The sequence below is a fragment of the Physeter macrocephalus genome, chromosome 4, assembly GCF_002837175.3.
Source record: "Physeter macrocephalus isolate SW-GA chromosome 4, ASM283717v5, whole genome shotgun sequence".
NCBI lineage: Eukaryota > Metazoa > Chordata > Mammalia > Artiodactyla > Physeteridae > Physeter > Physeter macrocephalus.
In genome coordinates, this window is record NC_041217.1 from 54,340,346 (window position 1) to 54,366,394 (window position 26,049).

At 34.8% G+C, this 26,049-nt stretch overlaps 1 protein-coding gene across 1 annotated transcript in view; it reads left to right on the forward strand.

Moving 5' to 3' along the window:
- The window catches only part of ADSS2 (adenylosuccinate synthase 2), a 40,141-nt gene that overhangs the window by 4,302 nt on the left and 9,790 nt on the right, over positions 1–26,049 (forward strand). Inside the window, exons 2-8 of the mRNA XM_007118624.3 lie at positions 9,623–9,725; positions 10,527–10,595; positions 12,476–12,526; positions 20,659–20,725; positions 20,970–21,077; positions 22,099–22,180; positions 24,998–25,124. Of these exons, the coding sequence (XP_007118686.1) occupies positions 9,623–9,725; positions 10,527–10,595; positions 12,476–12,526; positions 20,659–20,725; positions 20,970–21,077; positions 22,099–22,180; positions 24,998–25,124 (607 nt within the window). The remainder of the gene's footprint in view (positions 1–9,622; positions 9,726–10,526; positions 10,596–12,475; positions 12,527–20,658; positions 20,726–20,969; positions 21,078–22,098; positions 22,181–24,997; positions 25,125–26,049) is intronic.

Below are 26,049 nucleotides of genomic sequence, written 5' to 3' on the forward strand. Positions count from 1 at the left end.
TACGAACCCGTGTCCCCTGCATCGGCAGGCGGACTCTCAACCACTGCGCCACCAGGGAAGCCCTGTTAAGTAGTATTTTTAGCTAGTATTTTTCACGTACCATTATGTTCAAAGGCTTTACTAGTTTATTTTAGACTTATTTCTTGTATCTATGAGAAAATAGATAACTGATAATTGTATCATTTTTGTGTATTTCCTCAGCAAATTTCAGTTGAATGCCCTGTGATTCTAGTAAATAGTTTTTCCGTGTTGAGGGCAGTAGATCTCAAAGTTTGGTCAATGAGGATGTCCTAAGTTGTTCATTATTTAAACTTATTGTATTAGTGTATATAATATACCATTATCCCTATTTTTGAGGCATATATTTTAAAGTTATATGAGGTCATCTCAGTATCAGATCAATATTATTCTGTTTCTTTAATTTTGGTGAGAATGGGTGGGTTAGTTTGGTAGTTTTCCGTATCTCTAGGAAAAACTTTTGCCTAGAACAAATCTAGAGTGAACTGGTAAATTGATAATATAGTTAATAGCTTACTTACTGTAACTGAATACAAATCTACTTATAGTATCTTTTGGGGACTAGGTCAAATTTTGACACCAAAGATTAATGTGGTTGAGCTACATACCAATAAGTGAAGACTGGTGATATTAGAATACTTTTATCTAACGTCAAAGGGATATTGAGGTATTCAGTATTGTCCGGGGAAAGCAATTGAAAAGAACAGTAAGTATGTATAGCACAGGGAACTATACTCAATATTTTGTAATAACCTATAAGGGGAAAAGAATCTGAAAAAAATTTATATGTATGGGACTTCTCCGGTGGCACAGTGGTTAAGAATCCGCCTGCCAATGCAGGGGACATGAGTTCGATCCCTGGTCTGGGAAGATCCTACATGCCATGGAGCAATTAAGTCTGTGTGCCACAACTACTGAGCCTGCTCTCTGGAGCCCACGAGCCACAACTACTGAAGCCAGTTCGCCTAGAGCCTGTGCTCCGCAACAAGAGAAGCCACCGCAATGAGAAGCCCGTGTACCGCACCGAAGAGTAGCCCCCGCTCGCCGCAACTAGACAGAGCCCGTGTGCAGCAATGAAGACCCAACGCAGCCAAAAATAAATAAATAAATATTTATTTTAAAAAAATATATATGTATAACTGAATCACTTTGCTGTACACCTGAAACTAACACAACACTGTAAATCAACTATACTTCAGTCAGTCAGTCAGTCAAGAAAGAAAGAAAGAAAGAAAGAAAGAAAGAGAGAGAAAGAAAAGAAAAGAAAAAAAAGAAAACAGTAAATAGAGGACAGTTCCCATGCTACTTTGGCTCCAAGATGGAATGGTTCTTTACACTGGACCAACTTTTAATTATATTTAATTCAATATAATAAAATTTCCTCTTTAAAAAATAAAAGGTCCCATGAAATTTTTAAAAATGGGATTTTTGTATCAAGCTTTTAAAAACCCTTTTAAAGGAAGAATTTTATTCATGAGAGAAAACTTTTTTGACTTGAAATCTGCAGTTCAATTTCAATGTTTTAAGAAAATACCTCCATAAATGTAATGATTAAGTGAATTTTTATCAAGCATTTAGAGAGCTGCACAACATTATTGGTTTATGCATTTTTTGCTTGCATATCTGATCTTCCTGACTATGACCCTGGTCATCTCTAACCATTGTTTAGTAAGTGTGTATATTAGAGTTTGGTACCTAGAGTCTAGAGCTTCTTAATTAGGAACGTGAGAAGTTGTTTTATAATGGTAATTTAAGGTACAAAATACAAGGTACTTGAGATTTTTGTCATTTGTGTGACATTTATCTGTGTATGAAACTGGAAGGTAACCATAATACTGTAAGGTAAAGCAGATACTGTAAGCCTTTAAGAGATAACTGAGCAGTATACTTGGATGTCTTTGCTAAAAAGAAATTCAGATACCCTGTATATGTTTTCCTATCTAGTGTGTCTGGTTACTGTTGAATAGTTTAATTTGATTAACTTACTGCTAGTAACTTAAACCTGCTCTACTTTGAAATCATAAGTTAATTGCAATTATATGAATGTTTTTATAAAAGAATAGTCATCCTTGTTTATAATTGCTTCATTGCTGTGGATTTATATGTTTTAGTTTTGGCAAATAGTGAAGTGTTTCATCAGGAAAGGGACACAGGCCTTTCAGTGTTTATCAAGAAAAACAGCACAGGTAGTAAGCACCGACTCAAAAGATTGTTAGGTTTCTAAGAAGCTTGAAGACAGGTAGGAAGTGGGAACACTTTTTTGATTGCTGGAGTAGTTCAAAGGCATGGGGTCTGAGGCATTGCTGTGCTCTGCTGTAATCCATAGTGTTTACTCTGACTTCTTGATTGATGTTCATTTTGAGCTCTGTGATTACTGTACAGTGTTCATGTATTCAGAGCAAAAAGGACAAAGAGAAGACACATACTATTTTAGAGGCCTAAGTGGCCTGAGAAATGCCTCTTGGCTATGTGCATGAAATTGTTAGCCCACAACACTATTGCTAAAAAGAGACATCATTGTTTCGGGTTGTAACACTGACTGCCTTCATCTCCTCTCCCAGCAGAAACTCACTTAGTTGCCGGAGTGATTTTGGGAAGAGGAAGACCTAGGAGCAAACTAAGAAGTTAAGACTCAGGAGTCACTTTTGCAGACTAATGTCATTTTGTTCCTGTCTACATTTTTTTTTCTTTCCTTTTTTTTTTTTAAATCTCTCCTGGACCTTCTTAATTAGAAACTTACACATATCAACATTTCCTGATCCAAACTTTTATTCTAGAGTTGGGCTTGACAGCCTCTGGTTCTGAGGAGTGGTGGAAAGAAACTTTAAAACACTTGTCTTCTGACTTTCTTAAGTTTAAAATTAAATTGGGGGGGGGGAAGTACACATGGAAACAATATAAAAGAATTAAATACTATTTTTTTTGAAATATACCAAACAAACAAACCAGTGGAGCCCAAAAGTGGCTTCATATTGTGTGGCAAGTCTCTGAGGAAAAACATGAGTCTGTAATGCCTTATGATATTTAAGAGAACAGTTACAAAATAACTAAATACTAAATAATATTATATCATCCCTGTATCCTGCAGTACCATGTTTTAGAGGTTTTTTTCTTGACAGCATACGTATTAAAATTTAGAAGTTAATCATTTTTTAATTGATGTATAGTTGATTTCCAGTTAGTTTCAGGTGTACATAAGTTAATCATTTTATATTCAGTTATTACTAGCACAAGATGTGAACTTAGAGAGCCAGCTGTATACATACCATGTTGCAATGAGTTTGTTTTGTGAATCATTTGGATTCTTTGTCTGCAAGCAATGGAAAGAGATTGTCTTAAGCAAAATGCCAGTATGTTTAAAGGAAGACCAAGATGGCTAAACCTTAGAGTGGCCTGAGACAAAGGCAGACAGCTCCTGGGATCTCAGCAGCCAGAACTGGCAGCCTTTCTCTTTAGGATGCTCCCTTAGGTGATAGCCATCTCTGACTTTGAAAAATCAAATTCCCAAGAGGGAGGAGCTTGATTGGCTCAAGCTTGGATCAGGTTTCCCTGTCTGGATCAATTACTGTGGCCAGAGGGGATGATTACTATGATTTACAAAGTGAGGGGGAAGGGAAGCAGAGTGACTGAACCTACAAAAGGTATAGCTGACCTACAGTTAATTTCATATGGGAAAATTAAGAAATGAGGAAACATTAATTCAGGGTGATTCTCATTTGTAAACTGTTTTCTAATATCACTGTAGACCTCTAGTGCTTTTCTAGAGGGAAGAATGTTTGGTGTTAAGTAGGTTTTTATTATTTTAACTATAATTAAAATAATGAGAGTTAGCTATACTGGTTTTTTTTTTTTAGAACATGTTGGGGGTAGGAGTTTATTAATTTATTTATTTTTGCTGTGTTGGGTCTTCGTTTCTGTGCGAGGGCTTTCTCTGGTTGTGGCAAGCGGGGGCCATTCTTCATCGCGGTGCCCGGGCCTCTCACTGTCGCCGCCTCTCTTGTTGCGGAGCACAGGCTCCAGACGCTCAGGCTCAGTAGTTGTGGCTCACGGGCCCAGCTGCTCCGCGGCATGTGGTATCCTCCCAGACCAGGGCTCGAGCCCGTGTCCCCTGCATCGGCAGGCGGACGCTCAACCACTGTGCCACCAGGGAAGCCCCTGTATTGTTTTTTAAAAACTAAAAGTGTATACAAGAAACTTTGCTCTTCATTTTTTTTTTTTTTTTTTTGCGGTACGCGAGCCTCTCACTGTTGTGGCCCCGCCCATTGCGGAGCACAAGCTCCGGACGCGCAGGCTCAGCGGCCATGGCTCATGGGCCTAGCCCCTCCGCAGCATGTGGGATCCTCCCGGACCGGGGCACGAACCCGTGTCTTCTGCATCGGCAGGCGGACTCTCAACCACTGTGCCACCAGGGAAGCCGTGTTCTTCATCTTTGAAACACAGAATTTTTGTTCTGCTCCCCCCCGCCCCCATCATAATGTTCTAATTTATTTCAACGAGATACAGTTTTTTCCTGGTCATTAGGAAGCTTATTTAATATTTACATTCAATCTTAATGTAAGAATAATGGTCAAAGAAAATAGGTAAAATAAACACCAAATTAGGGGATGTTTGTGTGATTGTGGTGAGTGCTGATTGGATGACTGGATTTCTTTTTTTTTGATATATTCTTTAATACTATTAATTTGCATTTATTCTTTTTGGGGAGGCTATAGAATGGCTTTATTTTCTCAGACTTGTAGAGTTTTATTTCCTAAAATTAATCAGTCCATATCAAATAAGTATTAACAATGTCATAGAACTTTACTGGTCGCTGCGGGGGAAGAGAAGTAGTGAGCCCTTGTACTTAAAGATCATCTCACATCTATCCCCACTGAATTTTACATTTGTTTTTGTTATTTAATATAAGAAAAAATATCCTATAAGGCATTATAAACTTAGGTTTTTCCTCAAAGAGACTTGCCACACACTATGCAGCCACTTTTGGGCTCCACTGGTTGGTTTGTTTCTTGGGGTTTTAGATGGGATATTTTAAAATTAAAAATGTTCAAAAATTAAGACGTCTGAGATTCATTAAAAAATATTTTCTCTGTTGATAATAATTGATCTGGAAAACAACATTAATTACTATTCCACAGCTCCTGGTTTGTATAACAATTAATTGAACATATTTGTTTTTTTAGTTAAGTAGTATAAAATATACAGCTATGATAATTAGAGATATTTGTTAAATGCTGCATGAATGACTGGGATCATAAGTGTTATGGGAATTTAGCAAAGCAGCAAGAGGTAGTTACATATAACTTTTAGTATGTGATTAATATTGTATCTGGGAGGATAGTTTACCAAATTTGCTTTGGGGAGTCTGTTCAAAGTATCAGTAGAAATAAGGATATATTTATCTCCCATCATTTATCTGGGCTTCCCAGTGCTACTTAGGAGAATTGTTGAGCATAATTAAACAGGTATGTCCTTGCTACTTATCTTGGTATATACTACATAGAGTTGCCCATGTGAGAAGCATTCCATCACAAATGTGGGAGCCTGCAGTTCAGAGTACAGTTGGCCCTCCATACCCCTGGGGTCTGCATCCAAGGATTCAATCAACCATCAATCGAAAATATTTGAAAAAAAATTCCAGAAAGTTCCAAAAAGCAAAACTTGAATTTGCCATGCTGGCGACTATATACGTAGCATTTATGTTGTATTAGGTATTATAAGTAATCTAGAGATGATTTAAAGTATACTTGAGGGGCTTCCCTGGTGGCGCAGTGGTTGCGCGTCCGCCTGCCGGTGCAGGGGAGTCGGGTTCGCGCCCCGGTCTGGGAGGATCCCGCATGCCGCGGAGCGGCTGGGCCCGTGAGCCGTGGCCGCTGAGCCTGCGCGTCCAGAGCCTGTGCTCCGCAGCGGGAGAGGCCACAACGGAGGGAGGCCCGCATACCACAAAAAAAAAAAAAAAAAAGTATACTTGAGGATGCATGTAGGTTGTATGCAAATACTACACTACTTTATACAAGGGATTTAAACATTTGTGGATTTTGGTATCTGTGGGAGTCCTTCAACCAATCTCCTGTGGATATGGAGGGAGGACTGTATCTGCCCTTGTAACTTCGTAGTGGGTATTGGTGTTTGGGTGAGGCTGGCAGTGGTGGTCCTATTGAAACTTCTTTGTTTTGCTAACTGCTAATAACATGTGACCTTTCCATGGACCTCTGTTTCAGGACAATTTCCTGAGCTCCCAAGAAGAATTTTGTATATTCCACACAATTTATAAGTATTTTAGGTTAACATCCAAGCAGGCACTTCAAATTTGAAGCTTTATCTGGGGCTTTTGGGGAAATGACCCTATACTCAAACTTATTTTATATATGTAGATTTAATTTGTCAAGAAATTCCTTGTGAGTAGCTCCTTCTCCGTTCACCTCAGGACTCTTTTCTGCACAGTGAGTGTTTCAAGATTAGAAGCTATTATACCCCAACTCCCTCTTAGGGCACTAGTGACTGAATATACTTAATATTTTCTCCCCTAACTCCTTAATAGGAAAATTTTAGGGTTATTCTTGCGTTTATTTTACCATATTTTCCTACTCAGTCTAACAATTTAAATGGGATTTAAACCATATAGTAATCCTTAATAAGGCATTGGTTATTGAAAAATCTTGGTGAGTGTTTGAGTGAGCAAGCTGTTCACTAAAGTGTGATTTCAAGCCTTCCGCAGCTGAACTTTTCCAGCCTGAACCACCACCTGTATGTAAACTTGGAAGGACTCAAAGAATTAAAGCAATTTATCGCCCTCAAGTCATTTATCGCCAATCACAACCACCTGCCTCAAACAAACAACCATATCAGCCACTATCTTTCCATCATTACTTCCTGTCTTGGTAAGATATTATCTAAGAGAGTAGTAGGCTGTGTTACACACAAGAACAACCGAGTTAATAATTATTTCACCAAATGATTAGTATATCTGTAAAAATAACTTTGTGTAAAGGAGACTTACTTTAAAGGTCTACATCAAAATTACAGAGTAGATTGTTTTTTATATTAAGCAAATGATGGATTAAAAAGAAAACTGGTTCTGCTTAAATAATAATGCTTTATTGGTTGTTTGTCTCAAAGTCGCCAATACTATTAACAATTTAATACAAATTCATTAAATGTAGTGTTTTATAACAATTTAGAGTAAATAGTTATAATAACAAATTAACACTTTCCTAGGATTTGAGGAAATTTTAGTGAGCTTCATACTCTGAAAAGATTTTTCCTGAAAAGTTGGGGGACGTTTCCTAAATCATAAAAAGTTGTGATAAAAAGACTAATATTGGTATGAGGGATAGAGTAAAAGGAAAACCGTAAAAACCAAGTAAGAATTGTCCTGTGGGTTATTTAAAAAAGACTAAGTTAAGATCAATATATTCTTTTGTTATGTAATATATGTTTTAAGATTCTGTCAGGATTGGTGATAAACCTGCCAAGTGTGAAATAATAGTAAAGTGTGTACCAGGAAGTGTATTGCAACATTGTTAATAATGACAAAAGGTTGGAAACAATCTGAATGCCTTTCTCTGGGACCAGTTTAATAAATTATGTGTGCATATAAAAAGGAATGTAGTGCAGCTGTTGAAAGGATAAGATGTTCTGTTTACAAGGTTATGGAATGAGCTCCAAGATTTGTTAAGTAAAAAAGCAACCTGCCCAGGTGTGTTTCTTTCCTACCATTTGTATAGGTGGAATAAAACAATGTATAAATATGTGTTTGTATATGCAAAATTACTTAGGGAAGGACGCAAAAAGCTGGTGGTAACAGCAGCCTTCTAGCAGGGAAGTGGGGGAGGGTGGAGTATGGGAAGGACTTCACTTTTTATTGTGCATCCTTCTGTGCCTTTTGTATCATATGCAGATGTTGCCTACAAAAAATAAATAGTAAAAAATATTCACCTGTTGCCTTGATGGTATCAAGTGAAGGAGGTATTGCTTAACACTACCACTTCCATCCTTCCTGTGTCTTGTCATCTACGTGTTATCTTGTTGGACTATAGGCCACCAACACCAAGTCTTTTTTTTTTTTTTTTTTTAATTTACGCGACATTCACTAGTCTTTAAGCAAGGAATTCTTTGCTCTGTACAGTGCAAAACACAGTGTAAATAAGTATTTGCTTTTTTGAAGATTTTTTTGCAGGACCTATTTTTCTGGCATTTTTGTGAATTCATGATGATGATGGTAAAAGTAAGTAAAATACATTTGTCAAATAGCCTTGTGATCAAGTTAAACTAGTCATCCTCAGGAGATATCGTTTTGATTGGTTTTTTTTTTTAAATGTCCCACAAAGATGTTGTTAAACCTTTTATTTGTTCAGATATATTCCTAGTTTGTTGTTTATTTTAAAAGTTTTGTTAGTATTGTGTAGAAGTTTAATCATAATCAAATTGATTTGTGTCTTTTCCCCATGCTTTTTAAACTTAGAAATTAGAAATATTATCTGGTCACTTAATATTCAGTCTCCTTTGTACCTAATTTTTAGAATTCAACTTCACATTTTGTTTCATAGAGTGGAAGTTTCACCATGGGTTTATGCTATGATTCTCAGCTTTAGAGTTTCCTTGACCCAGTGTATTACTTTAGCCAGAGATTAGCAGATTCAAGGAATCGGTCACTAACCAAACTCATGAGACTGATTTTAAAATTTAAAAATTATTCTCCAGGATAACCAATATTTGAGGGATTTACTTGGGAGATATCCTGGTTGATAAGTCCATGTAAGAATAATAATTTTAGGTCACAAAGTTGCTTGACACACTCTTAGCACAATGAGAATTATATGAATATTTATATCAAGTTAGGATAACTGGATAGATTTTTCTATTTTAAGGATTTTTTTAAGGTAAATATCATGGAAAATTAATTAGATTGCTACATGTTCCACATAGTGCCGGAAACAGAATAACAAACTAATTGTTCCCTGTACTTTGTTCGCTTTTTTCTCTCTTTTAAAAAGGGATATGGGACTTCCCTGTTGGCGCAGTGGTTAAGAATCTGTCTGCCAATTCAGGGGACACAGGTTCGAGCCCTGGTCTGGGAAGATCCCACATTCCGCGGAGCAACTAAGCCTGTGCGCCACAACTACTGAGCCTGCGCTCCAGAGCCCACGAGCCACAATTACAGAGCCCGCGTGCCACAACTACTGAAGCCCGCGCACCTAGAGTCCATGCTCCGCGAAAAGAGAAGCCACCGCAATGAGAAGCTTGCGCACCCCAACGAAGAGTAGCCCCCGCTCGCCGTAACTAGAGAAAGCCCGCATGCAGCAATGAAGACCCAACCCAGCCAAAAAAAAATAATAATAAAATAAAATAAAAAGGGATATGTCTTCCTATCTTCCAGAAACCTGAACTCTCCAATTTCCAGATCCTGTTAGGAATAACCGTTCAAGTAGGGAAAGGAGAGCGGATAGACAAACTATTGTAAAGCCTGTAAAGAATAAGTATTCATGGCAAATACTTGGGTTGCCTTATTGACATTTTAGCAGGAGATCGTTAATTCACTTTGGAAGGAAAAATATTACTTGTCATATTTATTGTCAGGTTCATTTTTCCCAATTTTGTATTTCAGGGAGGAAATAATGCTGGCCATACCGTTGTTGTAGATTCTGTGGAGTATGATTTTCATCTTTTACCTAGTGGAATAATTAATCCTAATGTTACGGCATTCATTGGTAAGTATGTATACTGAACTTAGGGACTTTTTTCCCCCAATTGATAATAGTGTTTATTTTTCATAATCTAAACTTATTTAATCTCTAATCAAATGATTCATTGATTGCTTATTAATCTTGACAGTGGTACCTTCTGGAATATACCTAACTTTGGCTGTTTTACAACTCTTTTAGATCATTTAGCACTAATAACTTTTTTGGAATGATTACTTTGCATTTATTTCTGATTATTGGCAATCTTAATTCTATAACAAAGTGTTAGATCATCAAATCAGTTTTCCAAACACTATGAAGCATAGTAAGAAATACAAGAGGTCTGTGTTTCATGGATTGGTTCTGAACGCTTATAACATAAGATGCAATCTGATATTTTCTCTTCTAGTCTTTTATTTTAAAAAATGCTCATCACAGGCCAATAAATTGATTTTATGGCCACTAATAGGTTTTGAGTCCCCAGTTTGAAAGACTGTGATCTTGTTCAGTTTGCCTAAAACTATATAACTAGTTTCTTTCAAAATAATAGTTTCACTTTGTTTCAAAGAAATTTCAAATTATATTGAGTGTAGTTTTAGTGTTTTACATTCTGTGTATTATGTTCTGTTATGTATTTACATTATACTACCGTTTAAAACTTGGAATCATTTCTGTGGTAACTCCCTGATAAATTAGAATGTCCTACTAATCAAAGTGCCTCACTCTTCTACTATTCTAGATAAAGGGTTATTGAAGATGTATGTCTATATTATAAATATAGATGTTTAAATTTGGGATTTGCTTATTTGTGTTTTTTTTTATTTTTAGGAAATGGTGTGGTAATTCATCTACCTGGATTGTTTGAAGAAGCAGAAAAAAATGTTCAAAAAGGAAAAGGTATGAAAGAATGAGTCTGCTTTGTCTGGCAGCCAGTTATTATTTTTTTTAAATAAAGTATTATTGGGCTCTCATTCCAGAAAAACTTAACATTTTTGTCTTCTACTTTAAAATTGCAGATTATTGTAGGACAAAATTTTTAATGTCAGTTATTAAATTTTATTCATTATAATCAGTGTTCTAAACCAAAGACAAACATAACAAGGTCATTGAGTAAGTCCTGATTTTTTACATATTGGTCATCTGCAAACTTTAGGTAGCTAGAATTACTATATGCTGGTGGCAAAACTCTAGGAAATTCAGGAGTTCATTTTGTCATTTGTGCTCGTTAGCATCCACTTCTACACAAGCCAAAAATTAGCTTAAGGCAGTCAGAAAGCCACTGTAGCCCATTTTGTACACTTTTAGTCTCATTTCCTAGAGGATCTGGAACTCCCTTGGTTACTGCAACCCAGGGACAAAAGAGGTTTTTTAGGTCCCTGCCTCCAAATGAGGGAAATCCTTCTTCTATGCAATGTATCCACTTCCATCTTTAAAAAAAAAAAAAAGACTTGATTTCCTCCCTTTTCTAATCTCTTCTGGATTTTTATAAATCGGTTTACATTCAGTTAGGCTGCCTTGCTAGGGTTTGAGGGGAATGTGGCAATGCAAATGATACACAATTGAGGAAAATCATTAGTGTAGTTCTCCCTTAGCTCATATTTAAAGAACTAAATTCTGTTACATCGTTAAAGTTTATTTTTCACGTTTAAAAGTAGCAATTCATCCTCAAGTGTTCCTAACAACTAAATCTGACTTCACAGAATCCTGTCTTGCTATTATCTCTGTTGTCTTCCCTGCATTTTTACCTGTGTGTTGTGTCTGCCTTTTTAATTGGTCACCTTGAGGTTCCCTTGCTGCTCTCTGCTGTCCTTCATCCCCTTTACAATTTTGCCCTACTCTTTTTCCTTCTGGCCTATCTAACCCAGCTGAATCTACTTTATTGAGTTTCTTTGTAATATTTTGTTATAATATTCCGTAAGCAAACTTTAGAATACATGTTACATGTCAAAAACAGCTATAGAGGGGGAGGCTTAATAACTTCTTTAATCTATAAGGAATATTTGTAAAACAAATCTTTGGATATTATCAAAATTAACAACTAATTTTTAATATTCAAATACTAATTTTGAAAATAGGGCTCGGTGGCTTATCCTTAGAATGCATATAGCCTACTAAGTTACTCTCTTTAAAGAAGAATATTTAGATTCATTCATTTATTCATTCAACAATCATTTTTCTTGAACATTTATTGGATGACAGACCCCATACTATGAAAATTCATGGCCCCTACTCTCAGGCATTCACACTTAAGTGGGGAGACACATATATCTTCTTATAATTCAGTGTGATAAGTGCAGTAATTGATAGTACTTTGGAGGAATTAGAACATTTTATTATTTTGTTTAATCACACTTTTTATAATTGTCTTTTGGGAAAGGGTGCCATACCCCACATTAACTCCCTTTTCTCAAAATTCTCCCCTTGCTTTGAACTTCACCCCCACTCCCTCACATCCCACCCCCCCCCCCGCCCCAACAAAATGATATTTCCTACCATTTCTGTTTTGGATTCCTAAAAGTATTTTATGTGGCTATGGCTGGCTTGAGTTTGGAGCTTTTTAGAGCAAAACATTTAGAAAGAATTTGTGAATGACTTTTTATAATGAATGACAGGTGAGAAAATTCTTGTTAAACATATTTCCTATGCAGAAGAAAAGATGCTAAAATGACTACTTAGGTGAAAAACACTTTTAAACAGTGTATTTCTAAGGAAATTAAGATTTTAAAATTATTATACAAAATGTTCAATTAAATATCTTTTTTATCCCTTCCCTCTAGGTCTGGAAGGCTGGGAAAAAAGGCTTATCATATCTGACAGAGCTCATATTGGTAAGGGGGATGTAATTCATTTATTTATAACTATCTTTTTATCAGAAACATCACATGAAAGCATTTAGTAGCCAATTTGTCTTTAATTTTACTGAACACTAAGTAGGATGAATTGTAATATTTGGGTTCAGATACATGGAATCTTATTCATTTTTTTCTTTTGTTTTTAATAAGGGCTAGGTTAAAATTTACCTATTTCTGAAGAATTAGCTAATCAGATGAATAATTTAAGCAGTATTTCATGAGACATCGCTACTTCTATTAAAAAATAAGCCACATTAAAATACAAAGAGCTTTTATTTGCACATATTAATTCTCATGTAAAAGTAGGTCTCCCATCGGGCAAGTCTTTAGAGTGATTCATTGTACCTAAAATGTAATAATACTGCTTTTTAAATGATGCAGATTTTATTCAGACTAGCCTTCTCCTCCATTGGTTACAACAAACTGGATTCTAAAATTAATTTCAACCACCACCAGTATATTTGAAGTTTGTTTCCCTGTTATTATCCTATCTCTGAAGTGATAGCATTTTTAATTACCAGTGACATGATTAAGAGGCAATAGCCAGGAAAGAGAAAGAACTATAAACCATGTAAGAACTTCTGTGATTGATTAGAACTCTTAAATTGTATTTAAATATGTATGTCTTCTGAGGCAGTAGCTTCTGTAGTTTTAGCATGGACCTCCATTTAAGAGGCAACACCATCAAACTTTTCTTAAGAGTATTTATCAGCCAAGTGACAGTACCTCCAAATAACAATCACAGATTTGAATACTATGCATAGTCTTAGGAAATCAATAAAATAACTTATTTGAAGTAAACTGTACTGGATTGACATACAGCTTTTATGTGAAAACTACCTTTTCATTTCATAGTTTGCCATAGGCTTCTTAATCTATAAAATCTGAAAAGAACAATTTGTGATTACCACTGCAAAACACTTTTATATTAGTTCATATTATCGTATATGTTGTCCATGAGTAGATTGGTATTCCCATACTGAAGACTTTGCTAGTTGTTAGTGTGACTAGATAAAATGTAAAGAATACATACTTCTGTATTTTCCATAAAACAAAGTAGGCTGTGAGTCATTTGTATTTCACCTATTTAAACTGTGAAAATATTAACTATCAATTATACTTGTGTTTGAACCTTTTCTTTGAAGAGCTCATAGTTTTTTATTTTTTAGCAAAACTGCAATTTATATTTCCAGAGTAACAGCGTAGATGCACTAGACAAAAAAAGAAAGTAGGAAGCTTTGCAGTCCCAAATAATAACATGTAATTTGGATGAGGACAAAAAGGTTTCATTTTGCTTTTATGAGGAAGGAGGTTATAAATCTCTCATGTTTGTTGGCCATTTTAAGCTTCTGATTAAAAAAGAGAATCATACTCAGCCTGTCACCTATGTAGTTTAAAATATTTTTTGTTTATTACCTTAGTACTTTTAAACTTTTACATATCATCACTATAGGGCTGTAATATAGGAAGCAATATTGTATTATTTTTCTTACTGACAGTCTCTTAGGTATATGATGAAAATTATATTTTTGTGCATTACTTTTGTAGTGTTTTTTATCTGCTTACACTCACTAATCATTAACCTTATATGTACTTTATTTTGTTCACATGCGTCATCTTTAACTTTCTAGTTTTTATGTATAGCCTTTTGGTATTCATTGCCTCTGTCTTGTGAATAAATGATGAAAGCCACTACTTATCTTCAGAACTTTGTAATGGTCCTCTGTCATCTGCTATGTGAAATTCAATATCAGAATACCACAATTTAGGATTGCAAAATAGCATAATACCTAGTATGTACTCTTTGAGTAACTTATAACATTAAAGCACATAATCAGGTAAGTAGTTCGGCTATGTGTAGATGTAAATATATGCTGATGATATCAATCTGTTGAAAAGAACATGGTGTTAAGAGAGATACCTGTGTTCCTGTCTGGATTCTCCACCTTTTTTCATTATAAATGCTTTGGGTTGTCACTTGACAGTTTGCATTTTGAACGTAGCACAGTGGTTAAGCAAGTTACTTAATTACTTTAGAGTACAAAAACCAAAGAAAATACTAATACAAAGGGGTCAAAGGACCAGAGTAATAGGAAAGTAATGTGGTTTAAATTATAACAAATGTGAATTAATTTTTAAATTTTTAAGTTTATTATATTTTTTAATAATGGTTTTTCCTTTTCCATAAATTTATATTCTTAAAGGAAAGTGTTTCTGTTAGAGGAGAACTGAGCCCAGAGAGGATAGCTCTGACTAAAATTTAGATATTAGTAGTAATATGTATAATAATATATGTATTCTTAAAAACATGTGTTATTAAAATGTCTATAAGAAACATGTATTTTTAGTACAGTCAATTCTGAAATGGTAAAAAGAAGTAAATAATGTTATCAAAAAATCAAATCAAACTAACTAGAGAATTGCTGAGAATCATTGCTATGTAACCACTTCACATGTTTGCTTCAGGGACTCTTTTACCATAGGACTGAAAGGACAGTTCTCTAAGTGCCATGGTAATTATGGCATTAGAACTCTCATTTCAGTACTAAGCACAAAACCTAGTCTGGTACATAGATGCTTAAAAATATTAATTCTTTCCAAGGATTTTAAAAATTTCTCATAAAATCCTGAGATTGTCAGTACAAAGTATGATGGGTGATATGGAGTATAGTATAATAGAATTACAGGGTTTAGAATTTTAGGGATCTGGATCCAAATGCTGTTTTTGTGTCCTCTGGCAAGTTATTTGTCTTCCAGGCATTAGTCCCCCCATCGGTAACAACGTCTCACACAAGGCTGTGCCCATGTGGGAAAGAGTTTTAGCTGTTTTATTCATAAATATGCCCAGCACCTAACTTAGGTGCCCTACCCAACTTGACCAAGATGTACTACTTTTTCATCTGGAGGCATACTGGCCTGTAGTTTTCTTTAGTTTTAGTGCCTTCATTTTTCTGAAAGAGTACATGTAGGGTTGGTATTATTTCCTTTTAAATGTTGGCTAGAATCTTTGAGGGGATGTTTTTAGTTATAAATTCCACTTCTTTAACAGATATGGAGAGATTCCGGTTTTTCTGTTTCTTTTTGTGTCAGTTTTGGTAATTTATGTTTTTTCAAGGACTGTATTCATTTCATCCAACATGTCAAATTATTGGCATAAGGTTTTTAATGTTTGTATATTATCCTTTTAATTTCTGTAGAGTTTGCAGTGATGTCCTTTTATTCCTGGTATTGGTAATTTGTATCTTCTCTCATTTTCTCTTGATCAGTCTAACTAGAGCTTTCTCCATTTTATTGATTTTGAGTTTTTTCCCCAAAGAATAAGCATTTGATTATGTTTATTTTCTATTTCATTGGTTTCAGCTCTTTATTAGTCCATTCTTTCTACTTTCTTTGGGTTTAATATGCTCTCTTTTTTTTAGCCTCTTTAGAAGCTTATTAGATTATTTACTTTAGACTTTTTTAATATAAGCATTTAAAGTTATACATGTCTCTATAACACTATTTTAATTGCATTTCCAAACACTGACATTTTGTATGTTTATTTCCATTCAGTTGAAAATACTTTGTAAATGTTTTGTGATTTCTGTTTAATCCTTGAGTTAAATATGATGTTTATGTTTCTAAACATTGGAAGATTTTCCTGATTTCTCTCTATTATTTATTTCTAATTTAATTTTGTTGTAGACAGAATATACTGTGTACAATATTAGCCTTTTAAAATTTGTTGAGATTTGTTTTATGACCTATTACGTGGCCTGTTTTGATTAATGTTCTACATGCATTTAGAATATGTTCTCTGTTCATGTTGAGTAGTGTTCTTTAAATGTCAATTAAATCAAATTGGAAGATAGCATTGTTCAGATCTTCTGTATCCTAAGTGATTTTCTATTTACTTGCTCTGTCAGCTACTGAGAGAGAGGCATGTTAAAAACCTCCAACAATAATTGTGGATTTGTCTATTAATTTCTTTTCAACTCTAAGTTTTTGCTTTGTGTGCTTTGAAGCTGTTAGGTGCATGTATATTTAAAATTATGTTTTTGATGAATTAGCTCTTTCATCATTATGAAATGTCCTCTTTATTTATGGTGATATTTCTTATTCTGAAGTCTACTTTGACATTAATATAGCCACTAGAGCTTTCTTAAGATTAGTGTATCTTTTTCCATCCTCTAATAATCTTTAATCTATTTATATCTTTATATTTATGGCTCATTTATTGTCGACAAGATGTATTTGGGCCTTGCTTTTTATTCATATTCATTGTGACAATGTGCCTTTTAATTGGAATGTTTTGACCATTTACTTCTAGTACAGTTAATTAGCAGTATGGTTGAATTTATATCTGCCCATTGTTTTCTATTTGTTTTTTGTCTTTTTTTTCTTCTTTCCTGATTTCTTTGGGATTTGATATTTTAAATATTATCTCCACTATTAGCTTATGAGCTATACCTCTTGTTTTATGAATTTTGGAAGTTGCTCTAGGGTTTATAGTCTGCATCTTTAAATTTCTCATGATCTACCTTAAAATAATGTAACATTTAACCTAAGGTCCTTACAACAAAATGCTTGCATTTCCTTGTAAAGTCCTTTGTGTTATTATTGTCATACATTTCATGTCTACACTGTTATAAACTCCACAATACATTGTTAATATTTTTGCTTTAAACAATTAATTTTCCTTTAAAGAAATTTAAAAATGACTAAGTTGTTGGCCAGTTCTTTACATTAGCATACTTAAGCAAGTATGCAAAGAACTATCTATTACATCATAATTGTGCCCCTTCCCATTGAATCTCATAACAAAATTTTAATATAACAGATGTTTATTGAGGAAAAGAGACCTGAGAAATGACTGAGAGTTTAAAATTTTTTTAAGCATTTGAAATCCAAGGTTTGCTGGGTGTCTGTCCTTTGATTCAACAGCTATCGGAAGCCTACTCTATGTCAGGTGTGGTGTTGGGCACTGAGGATTCAGCAGTAGAAAAGATAAAAGTCCCTTAATGGAGCTATAGTAGGGAACACAGGTATGTAATGTACCATGGTATATAGTGATACGTTCTGAGGAGAAAAAGTAAATCAGAGAAAGGAGACCAGTAGTGTCAGGCATTTGGAGGAGGTGGGTGGGGAACTATAATTTTAGATAAAGTGGCCAGGGAGGTTTCACTGAGAAGATGACATTTGAGTAAAAACCTGAAGGAGATGCAAGATGAATAAGGTCTAGAGATATGCTGTACAATCTTGAGGTTATAGATTACAGTACTGTATTGTGACTTAAAGTGGTCATATTAAAAGGAAAAAAAAAAAACTTAAAAAAAAAAAAAAAGACCTGAGAAGGTGTGAGAAGCAAGCAAAGTGGCTATTACATGTCCTGAGGCTCACACTGGACACTTTAATACAGTATAAAAATAGTGTTAATAAAACTTAACTATGATAATTAAAAAATAATAAGATGGTGTTAATAAAACTTAATTACTGAAGGTAGACAATTATCTTTAATTTAAAAAATTAGACTGAATCCCCAAGGTGGCATTTTGTGTTTTCAGTATCTAGGCTGTAGAGAATGGAAGAGATATTCGAGCAACTTTAGACAAAGACTCTTCTTTCAAAAACGGTAGTTGAGGTGGTATTAAGGCTCCATGCCATGATGAAGCTTCATGAAAGTGATGATTCTGATTGTACTCATAGCTTCCTGGAACCTAGAAAAACCTAAGAAAACATTAACTCTATGGCAAGGTACTTGGCTCACCTGCTTTCCAACAGCTATTTGTGATTTGCCAGTTGCCTCTGTAACTTCTTTGAACATAAAAAATAAAACATGCTGAAATGCAAATGCTTTTTCATTCAAAAGAAGTGGCGTACTCCAAGGTCTCAATCTTGTCCTAACTGATTTGCAAAGTCTGAGTTTAGTGAAACAGCTCTTAAGAACTATTCTGGCCTCTCAAACGTAGATGAGAAAGGCTAGGCTGGGCACCAAAATAGGAACATGGTAATGAACTAATCGTTATAGTATATAATAGCGATCTATCAGCCAAGGTTTAGAATCCATGTCATAGAAAAAAGTAAACATTTTAACATACCACATAATATAGAAGGTGCGGCACAAATGGTATACACATATTTTACTCCTTTAATCAGCATGTATCTTATTATACAGAGCCTTCTAGTACCTGAAAAGGGTACTCTGTTAACCAAGGAGGTGAAAGACCTGTACACTGAAAACTATAAGACAGTGATGAAAGATATTGAAGAAGAAACAAATAAATGGAAAGATATTCCATGCTTATGGATTGGAAGAATTAATATTGTTAAAATGTTCGTACCACCCAAAGCACTTACAGATTCAGTGCATTTGGAATTCAGTGTGTTCAGTTACATTGGAATTCAGTGCAATTCCAATGGCATTTTCCACAGAAATAGAACAAACTATTGTGAAGTTTGTGTGGAACCACAAAAGACCCAAAATAGCCAAAGCAATCTTGAGAAAGAATAAAGCTGCAGGCATTATGCTTCCTGATTTCAAATTATATTACAAAGCTATAGTAATTTAAAAAACAGTATGGCTTTGGCATAAAAACAGACACACAGATCAATGGAATGGAATAAGGGGCTCCAAAATAAACCCACACATATGTATTCAATTAATTTACAACAAAGGAGCCAAGAATATACAATGGGGAAGGGACAGTCTTTTCAATAAATGGTGTTGGGAGAATTAGAGTGCTACATGCAAAAGAATGAAACTGGACCACTATCTTAGGCTATACACGAAAACTAACTCAAAATGAGATTAAAGACTTGAACCTAAGACCTGAAACCATAAAACTCCTAGAAAAAAACATAGATGGTAAGCTCCATAACATTGGTCTTCGTAATGATTTTTTTTATTTAACACTGAAAGCAAAGGCAACAAAAGCAAAAATAATCAAATGGGGTTACATCAAACTAAAAAACTTGTACAGCAAGGGAAACCATCAACAATATGAAAAGGCAAGCTACAGAATGGAGAAATAGTTACAAATCATATAGCTGATAAGGGGTTAATATCTAAAATATATAAAGAACTCATACAACACAATAGAAAAAAAAACAATTTAAAAAAGGACAGAGGAACTGAACATATATTTTTCCACAGAAGACATTAAAGATCACCAACAGGTACATGAAGTGCTCAACATCACTAATCATTAGGAAAGTACAAATGAAAATCACAATGTGATAATCACCTCACACTTGTCAGAATGTCATCAAAAAGACAAGAGATAAGTGTTGGTGAGGATGTGGAGAAAAGGAAACCCTTGTGCACTATTGGTGGGAATGTAAATTCGTGTAGTCTCGGGGAAAACAGTACAGAGAGGGAGAGGGAAGGGGAGGAGGAGAGGGAGAGAGAAGAGAGAGAAGGCATAGAGGCATATTCAGACAGGAAAAGCATATGCCTTGGAGCCAAGGACTTAATGCCTGTATGATGGTATGGGAGGGCAGAAAGGGGGCAGAGCATAGTGTAAGATGAAAGGGCAGACTACAAGGAGCCCATGTAAAATAGTTTTGGCCTTTTCTTTTAAGCAATAGAAAGATACTGAGTTTTAAAGACAACAGTGGTGATATATCTGTGTCTTGGAAAGATGACTGTGGCTGCATTGAAACGTAGGAATTAGAGGTGTTCAAGAGTGGAAATTGGTACACTCATTAGGAGGTTACAGCTTTAGTGAGAGATGATGGAAGCTTGGGACCATTGAGGAAGAGGGAGATAACATAATCCCTAGATTTCTGGAGTCCAGAACTTCAAGAGGATATCTTAGTAAACTGAGCTTTATAGAATTGTAGAGTAGGGTACTCCAGAATTACTCTCTTAAGGACTCATTTTTAAAAATAGAATAGATTGCAATAAATAGGAATGAATGATCAGGCATATTTTCATATTAATATTACCAGTTAGCATTATAATCTTCACTCCTACCATTATTGTTGCTTTTTAAAATGTATCCATTCAATTTGTCATAAAGAAAATAGGCTTAAGGAATTTATAACTTCAGTAATTTAAAATGCAATATATGTTGCTTTCCTGTATTACTTTTGTCTCAAAACAACTGATTTTGTTTTTTCCCCCTCAGTATTTGATTTTCATCAAGCGGCTGATGGTATCCAGGAACAACAGAGACAAGAACAAGCAGGAAAAAAGTATGTTTGTGTGTGTGTGTGTGTGTATGTGCAATTTAAGCATATCTAGTCTTTTTTGTTTAAATTCTAGGCCAGAAGTTTAAGAAAAATAACTATTAGGATATCCTGTTCAGATTTCAGAGAAAATCAATAAGACTGTGAAAATAAAGGAAATAGCATAAAAATTTCATTCTTTGTGTTGATCTGAGCATAAGAACTGCATCTTTCTTTTCTAACTCAGAGCTTGTTTTGATTTATTTTTAAGTTTGGGTACCACAAAAAAGGGCATTGGCCCAGTTTATTCTTCCAAAGCTGCTCGGAGTGGACTCAGGATGTGTGATCTTGTTTCTGACTTTGATGGCTTCTCTGAGAGGTAACTACCTTGTATTTCAAAATGGAAAGAGCAAATGGATTTTTAGGATTTTTAAAACCCAATATGCAAATTGATAAAAATCAGTATTCTAGTTGAGTAGTGGTAGTTGGCTTTTTTGTTTCATTTGAAATATTAAAGTTACTTTTTATTACTTTTGAATTGGTCCTTAATTTGAAATTAACTTCACGAAAACAACATGATGTTGATATCATATCAGTAACCCAAAAAGACAAAGCCAAAATTATATTTAAGGATTGGAGTTTGGAATGTTTTACTGAGAAATAGAGATGTTTCCAGGGGGATGTGGCAGTGCTCTGGTGGGATCACCACAGCCTAGGGTCCTCGGATTTTCAGGTCCAAAGACTCTGTTGTGTCCTCCCACCTGGAAATAATTAGTCTCTCAGGTACTGGTGAACTATTGCTTATCAAGCTCACCTTGAAAAATAGAAATGCCCCATTGACACTTAATCTCTGTAGAAAAATCTCCATGGGAAACCTGATAATCATCCAAAAACTGTATGGTAACTCAGTGATGAGGTGTTAGTTGGTCACATCTAATAACAGATGGCATCAAAGATCACTCGCTGTATCCATTTTCAGTCAGCAGTTTGTCTGTCTTCACTGTTGGGACACCTCCACTGAGAATATTAGAGACAAATTGCTAACGCCTGCCTCTGTCTCTCTTAAAAGTGTCATTTTAGACCGTCCTCTTTTGTCTTTCATGCAGTACAATATAGTTAATTCAGATTTAAGTCTTGTGGTTACAGATTTCAGTCATTCCCTGCTCCTCCCACCCCTCACCTTAATTATATTGTTGATATCCCTATCAGTAAAAAATATTTTGAGTGTATCATTTATTCATATGACTTATCTTCTTTATTAGATTCTATTTCTCAGACTGTAACTTCAGTTTGGGGATTGTTATTAAGACCACTTATCTCTGGAAACCATTTGAATCAAATGAAATTATTCAGAATATTTTTAAACAGAGCTGAGGTCTTGATTTATCTGTATTTTTCAGGTTCAAAGTTTTGGCTAACCAGTACAAATCTATATACCCCACTTTGGAAATAGACATTGAAGGTGAATTACAAAAACTCAAGGTAATGCTTTCTAACATTTATAATGTCCTTTTTAAAACTCGTTTGCCATATTGGCATCTAGATCTTTCATTCATTCAGTCTTTGTATTAGGAACTGAAAATATAAGATTGAAGAACATGTGGTTAATAAGTGCCACACAGATATGTATAAAGTATTATAGGTAAGAAATGGTGAAGTGAATTTGTATTTTTAAGTCTAAAAGCATATAGCCTAAAAGGATGTGGCATGTTTAAATAACTTTACATGATGTAGCTTAAACAAAATATTGAGTGGGGAGCAGGGAGCAAGAATAAAGTACCTGAAAATAAAGTTAGACAAGTAGGGAGCAAATCATTGGTCTTATGCTGGTCTTATATGCAGTGATAGGGAGTTTAGCTATTGAATAATTTTTGAGCAGAAAAAAAGACTAGCTTTGTATTATATAAAAATCACTCATAGGAATTTGGGGAATAGATCAACAAAGGGACAAGTAAGAAATGATAACTTTTAAAACCCACCAGCCCATTTAGGACTGTTACTCCATAGAGTCAATTTCTTTAGCACTGTACTCTTAAGAGACAAGTAAGGTAATTGGCCAAAGATTAGGCCCACAGTTGGTGCCTGAGTTAGTCAGTAGTCAAGCTGCCTATCCTCTCCACCCTTCCATTCTTCCAAAATCTTTGGTGAGTTTCAAGCTGCTTCTCGTGTGTCTGATTGTCACTCTTAAATAAGTATGACATCAATTCCAGAACTGAATAGGAATTTACATACCTGATATATCATTTTAGAATTGTTGCAGGCCTTAGGTCTAGCCACTCACTAAATTTCTAAAAAAAAAATGACCTCCAAGGAACATTATAAATGTTAGGTATTTGGATTTCAGTGTATGGATTGTTGCTTGGCATAGACTGCCATTTTGTTTTCGTTCTGTCATGCAACAAATATTTTAAATTTATTACTAGCAACTTGGAAATATTTACGTGCTAAAGTACAAGTATATCTTTTCAATTCTATTTCATACATGTTCTGAATGAAAGTAAAGTAGGTGAATAATAATGACCAGAATTAGGTAAGAAGATTCTTAATAGGTGATAAACAATATTCCCCCCTTATCCTTTGTTTCACTTTTCATGGTTTCAGTTTCCCATGGTCAACTGCAAAACAACTCATAAGTTTTAAATTTTAGACTTTCTGAGTAGTGTGATGAAATCTCTTGATGTTCTGCTCCATCCTGCCTAAGATGTCAGTCATCCCTTTGTCCAATGCATCCCACCCATTAGTCACTTAGCAGCCATTTCACTTATCAGATTGACTGTCATAGTATCACAGTGCTTATATTCAAGTGACCCTTATTTTACTTACTAACGGCCCCAAAGCACAAGAGTTGTGATGCTGGCAATTTGGATACACCAAAGAGAAGCCATACAGTGCTTCCTTTAAGTGAAAAGGTGAAAGTTCTCAACTTAATCAGTAAAGAGAAAAAAATCATATGCTGAGTTGGTAAGGTCTACAGTAAGAATGAAACTTCTTCTATCCATGAAATTGTGAAGAAGGAAGAAGAAATTTGTGCTAGTTTTGCTGTTGAACCTCAAACTGCAAAAGTATAACAGTGCATGATAAGTGCTTAGGATGAAAAAGACATTAAATTTGTACAGTAAGATATTTTGAGAGAGAGAGAGGCCATATTTATATAACTTTTATTACAGTATATTGTCATAATTGTTCTATTTTATTATTGGTTCTTGTTAATCTCTTACTGTGCCTAATTTATAAATTAAACATTATCATAGGTATGTATGTATAGGAAAAAACACAGTATGTATACAGTTTGGTACTGTCTGCGGTTTCAGGCATCCCCTGGGGGTCTTGGAACATATCCCCCTAGGATAAGGGGGGGGACTACTATATGTTGAACCAAGACTTTAAGGAACAAGGGTTGTGATGAATGGTACGGTCATTTCAGGCATTAAAAAAAAGGACTAAAACAGGAAGAAGCATGAGATTGGGGACTAGAGCCAAGGGGGGAATTATATTTTCATCAACAGGTATAACATACTCAGGTGAGTTCATGAGTGGATCTTGGAATTTCCATACTAGTCTGGCTAAATATTTAAACATGGTTGAAACTAGATTTTATTGTAGTTATACTATAAGCCTTGGGGAAACTCTTGTTTATATTATATTTTTAATTGAATTCCTAAAATTAAGCAGTATTATTAATACTTTAAACGTGTTTTGAGAAAGTTTTATCATGCTTATGTGTATGTTAGCATTTGATATTATCTACTAGTAATACTGCTAAGGTATTTTACTGTAATGGAGTACAATGGGAAAAGAATAAAAGAATATTAGTAGTCAATTATTGATACTTACATGCTTGGCAGTGTCACTTGTGGCCTTCACCACATTTTGAGAAAAACCTTGATGCAGCTTATGGTTATATGGGCTATAAATGCTGCTTTTCTAATACCTACAAAATATAAAAGCATAATGTAATATATTCAGTTCTTGTTTATTTTCCTGAAAGCTGGTTTATGAAGTATGAGTACTTGGCTATTCGGAAGATTGTCATCATTATTTGCAGTGAGGTTAAAATAGAACCTTTGAATTTCATCATATCTCTACTTTTCTTGAAATAGTGTCTCTTTTCTGGTTCTGGAGAATCAGCATGAGAGACCAAAGCCAATCCAAATGTTGCAGTAGGGTGAGCACCGTCACCAATCCCTTTCTACTTTGCATTTGTGTTTTCACTGTCAAAGTCAGGTAATTTTTACTCATATTGGTTTCATTGTAAATTTATTAATATACGTTGAACTTGGTTTTTGTCTTTGTATATAGAGTTATATGGAAAGGATTAAACCAATGGTGAGAGATGGAGTTTATTTCCTATATGAGGCTCTACATGGACCACCAAAGAAAATCTTGGTAGAAGGTGCAAATGCAGCACTACTAGATATTGATTTTGGTAAGTGAGATATGACTTATGCGGAGCTTAACTGAGTCCTAAATTGCTTAAGATATAAATAAGTAATGTTAGCATTAAAGGATTTTAAAATAAGGCTTTTCGCTTGTATATTCAGGAATGATGAAAGTTTGTCATCTTATACTAACCCTTCTTTTAAAAAAGGAATATTTTGTGTTAAGTTCTGCAGTTCATTAGAAAAATGAAATCACTATTTGGGTCAGTGGGTTTGGGTTTTATAAACTGATTTTTTGTTGTTGTTTGGTTTATGGTTCAATTCCAGACCTCATTTCCTTGGAACTGTAAGATGATTAGATGAATCCTTTGAAAGGACCTTTAACTCAGCCTTTTTAAAAAAATCAAAAGCTAATATACATTGTTATTAAACATGCACATCCTAAGATCTATGGAAGTCTGTTTAATTAACTCCCTGGACGTGAGATTCTGAGTGGATTTAGAGCATTTCCTCCATCTTCAAAAGGTTAATGCTATCGTCTTCAAACTGCTGCCTTTCTTGGCCTAATTTGTTGGCCTTTTCATCTAAACATGATCTTTCAGGATAAATCTGATTGTTCTCAGCTCTTACTGGCATTTCATTGGCTTTTGACTCCAAGTAAGCCAATTGAAGTGTATTTCTGTATAGTAGATATGTATTTTTGATACCATAATATGCCTATCCAATCTGGAAAGAAAGCAGTGTCTAATTAGCATAGTGAATAGTTTAAGTATGAAGAGGATCTTGGGGCCAGGGTTTGGGGAGGGGGGGGAAGTACACCACTCTTTGCTTACTCTTGTCGTTTCTGGGATTATTCCCTGAAGACAGATCAAAAGGTCAGAAAATGCTGAATACCACAAAATTCTTAGTGTACTGTTGTCACTCCAGGTTGCTGGTGCACCTTAAATATTTGTATCGGGGAGTAAAATAAAT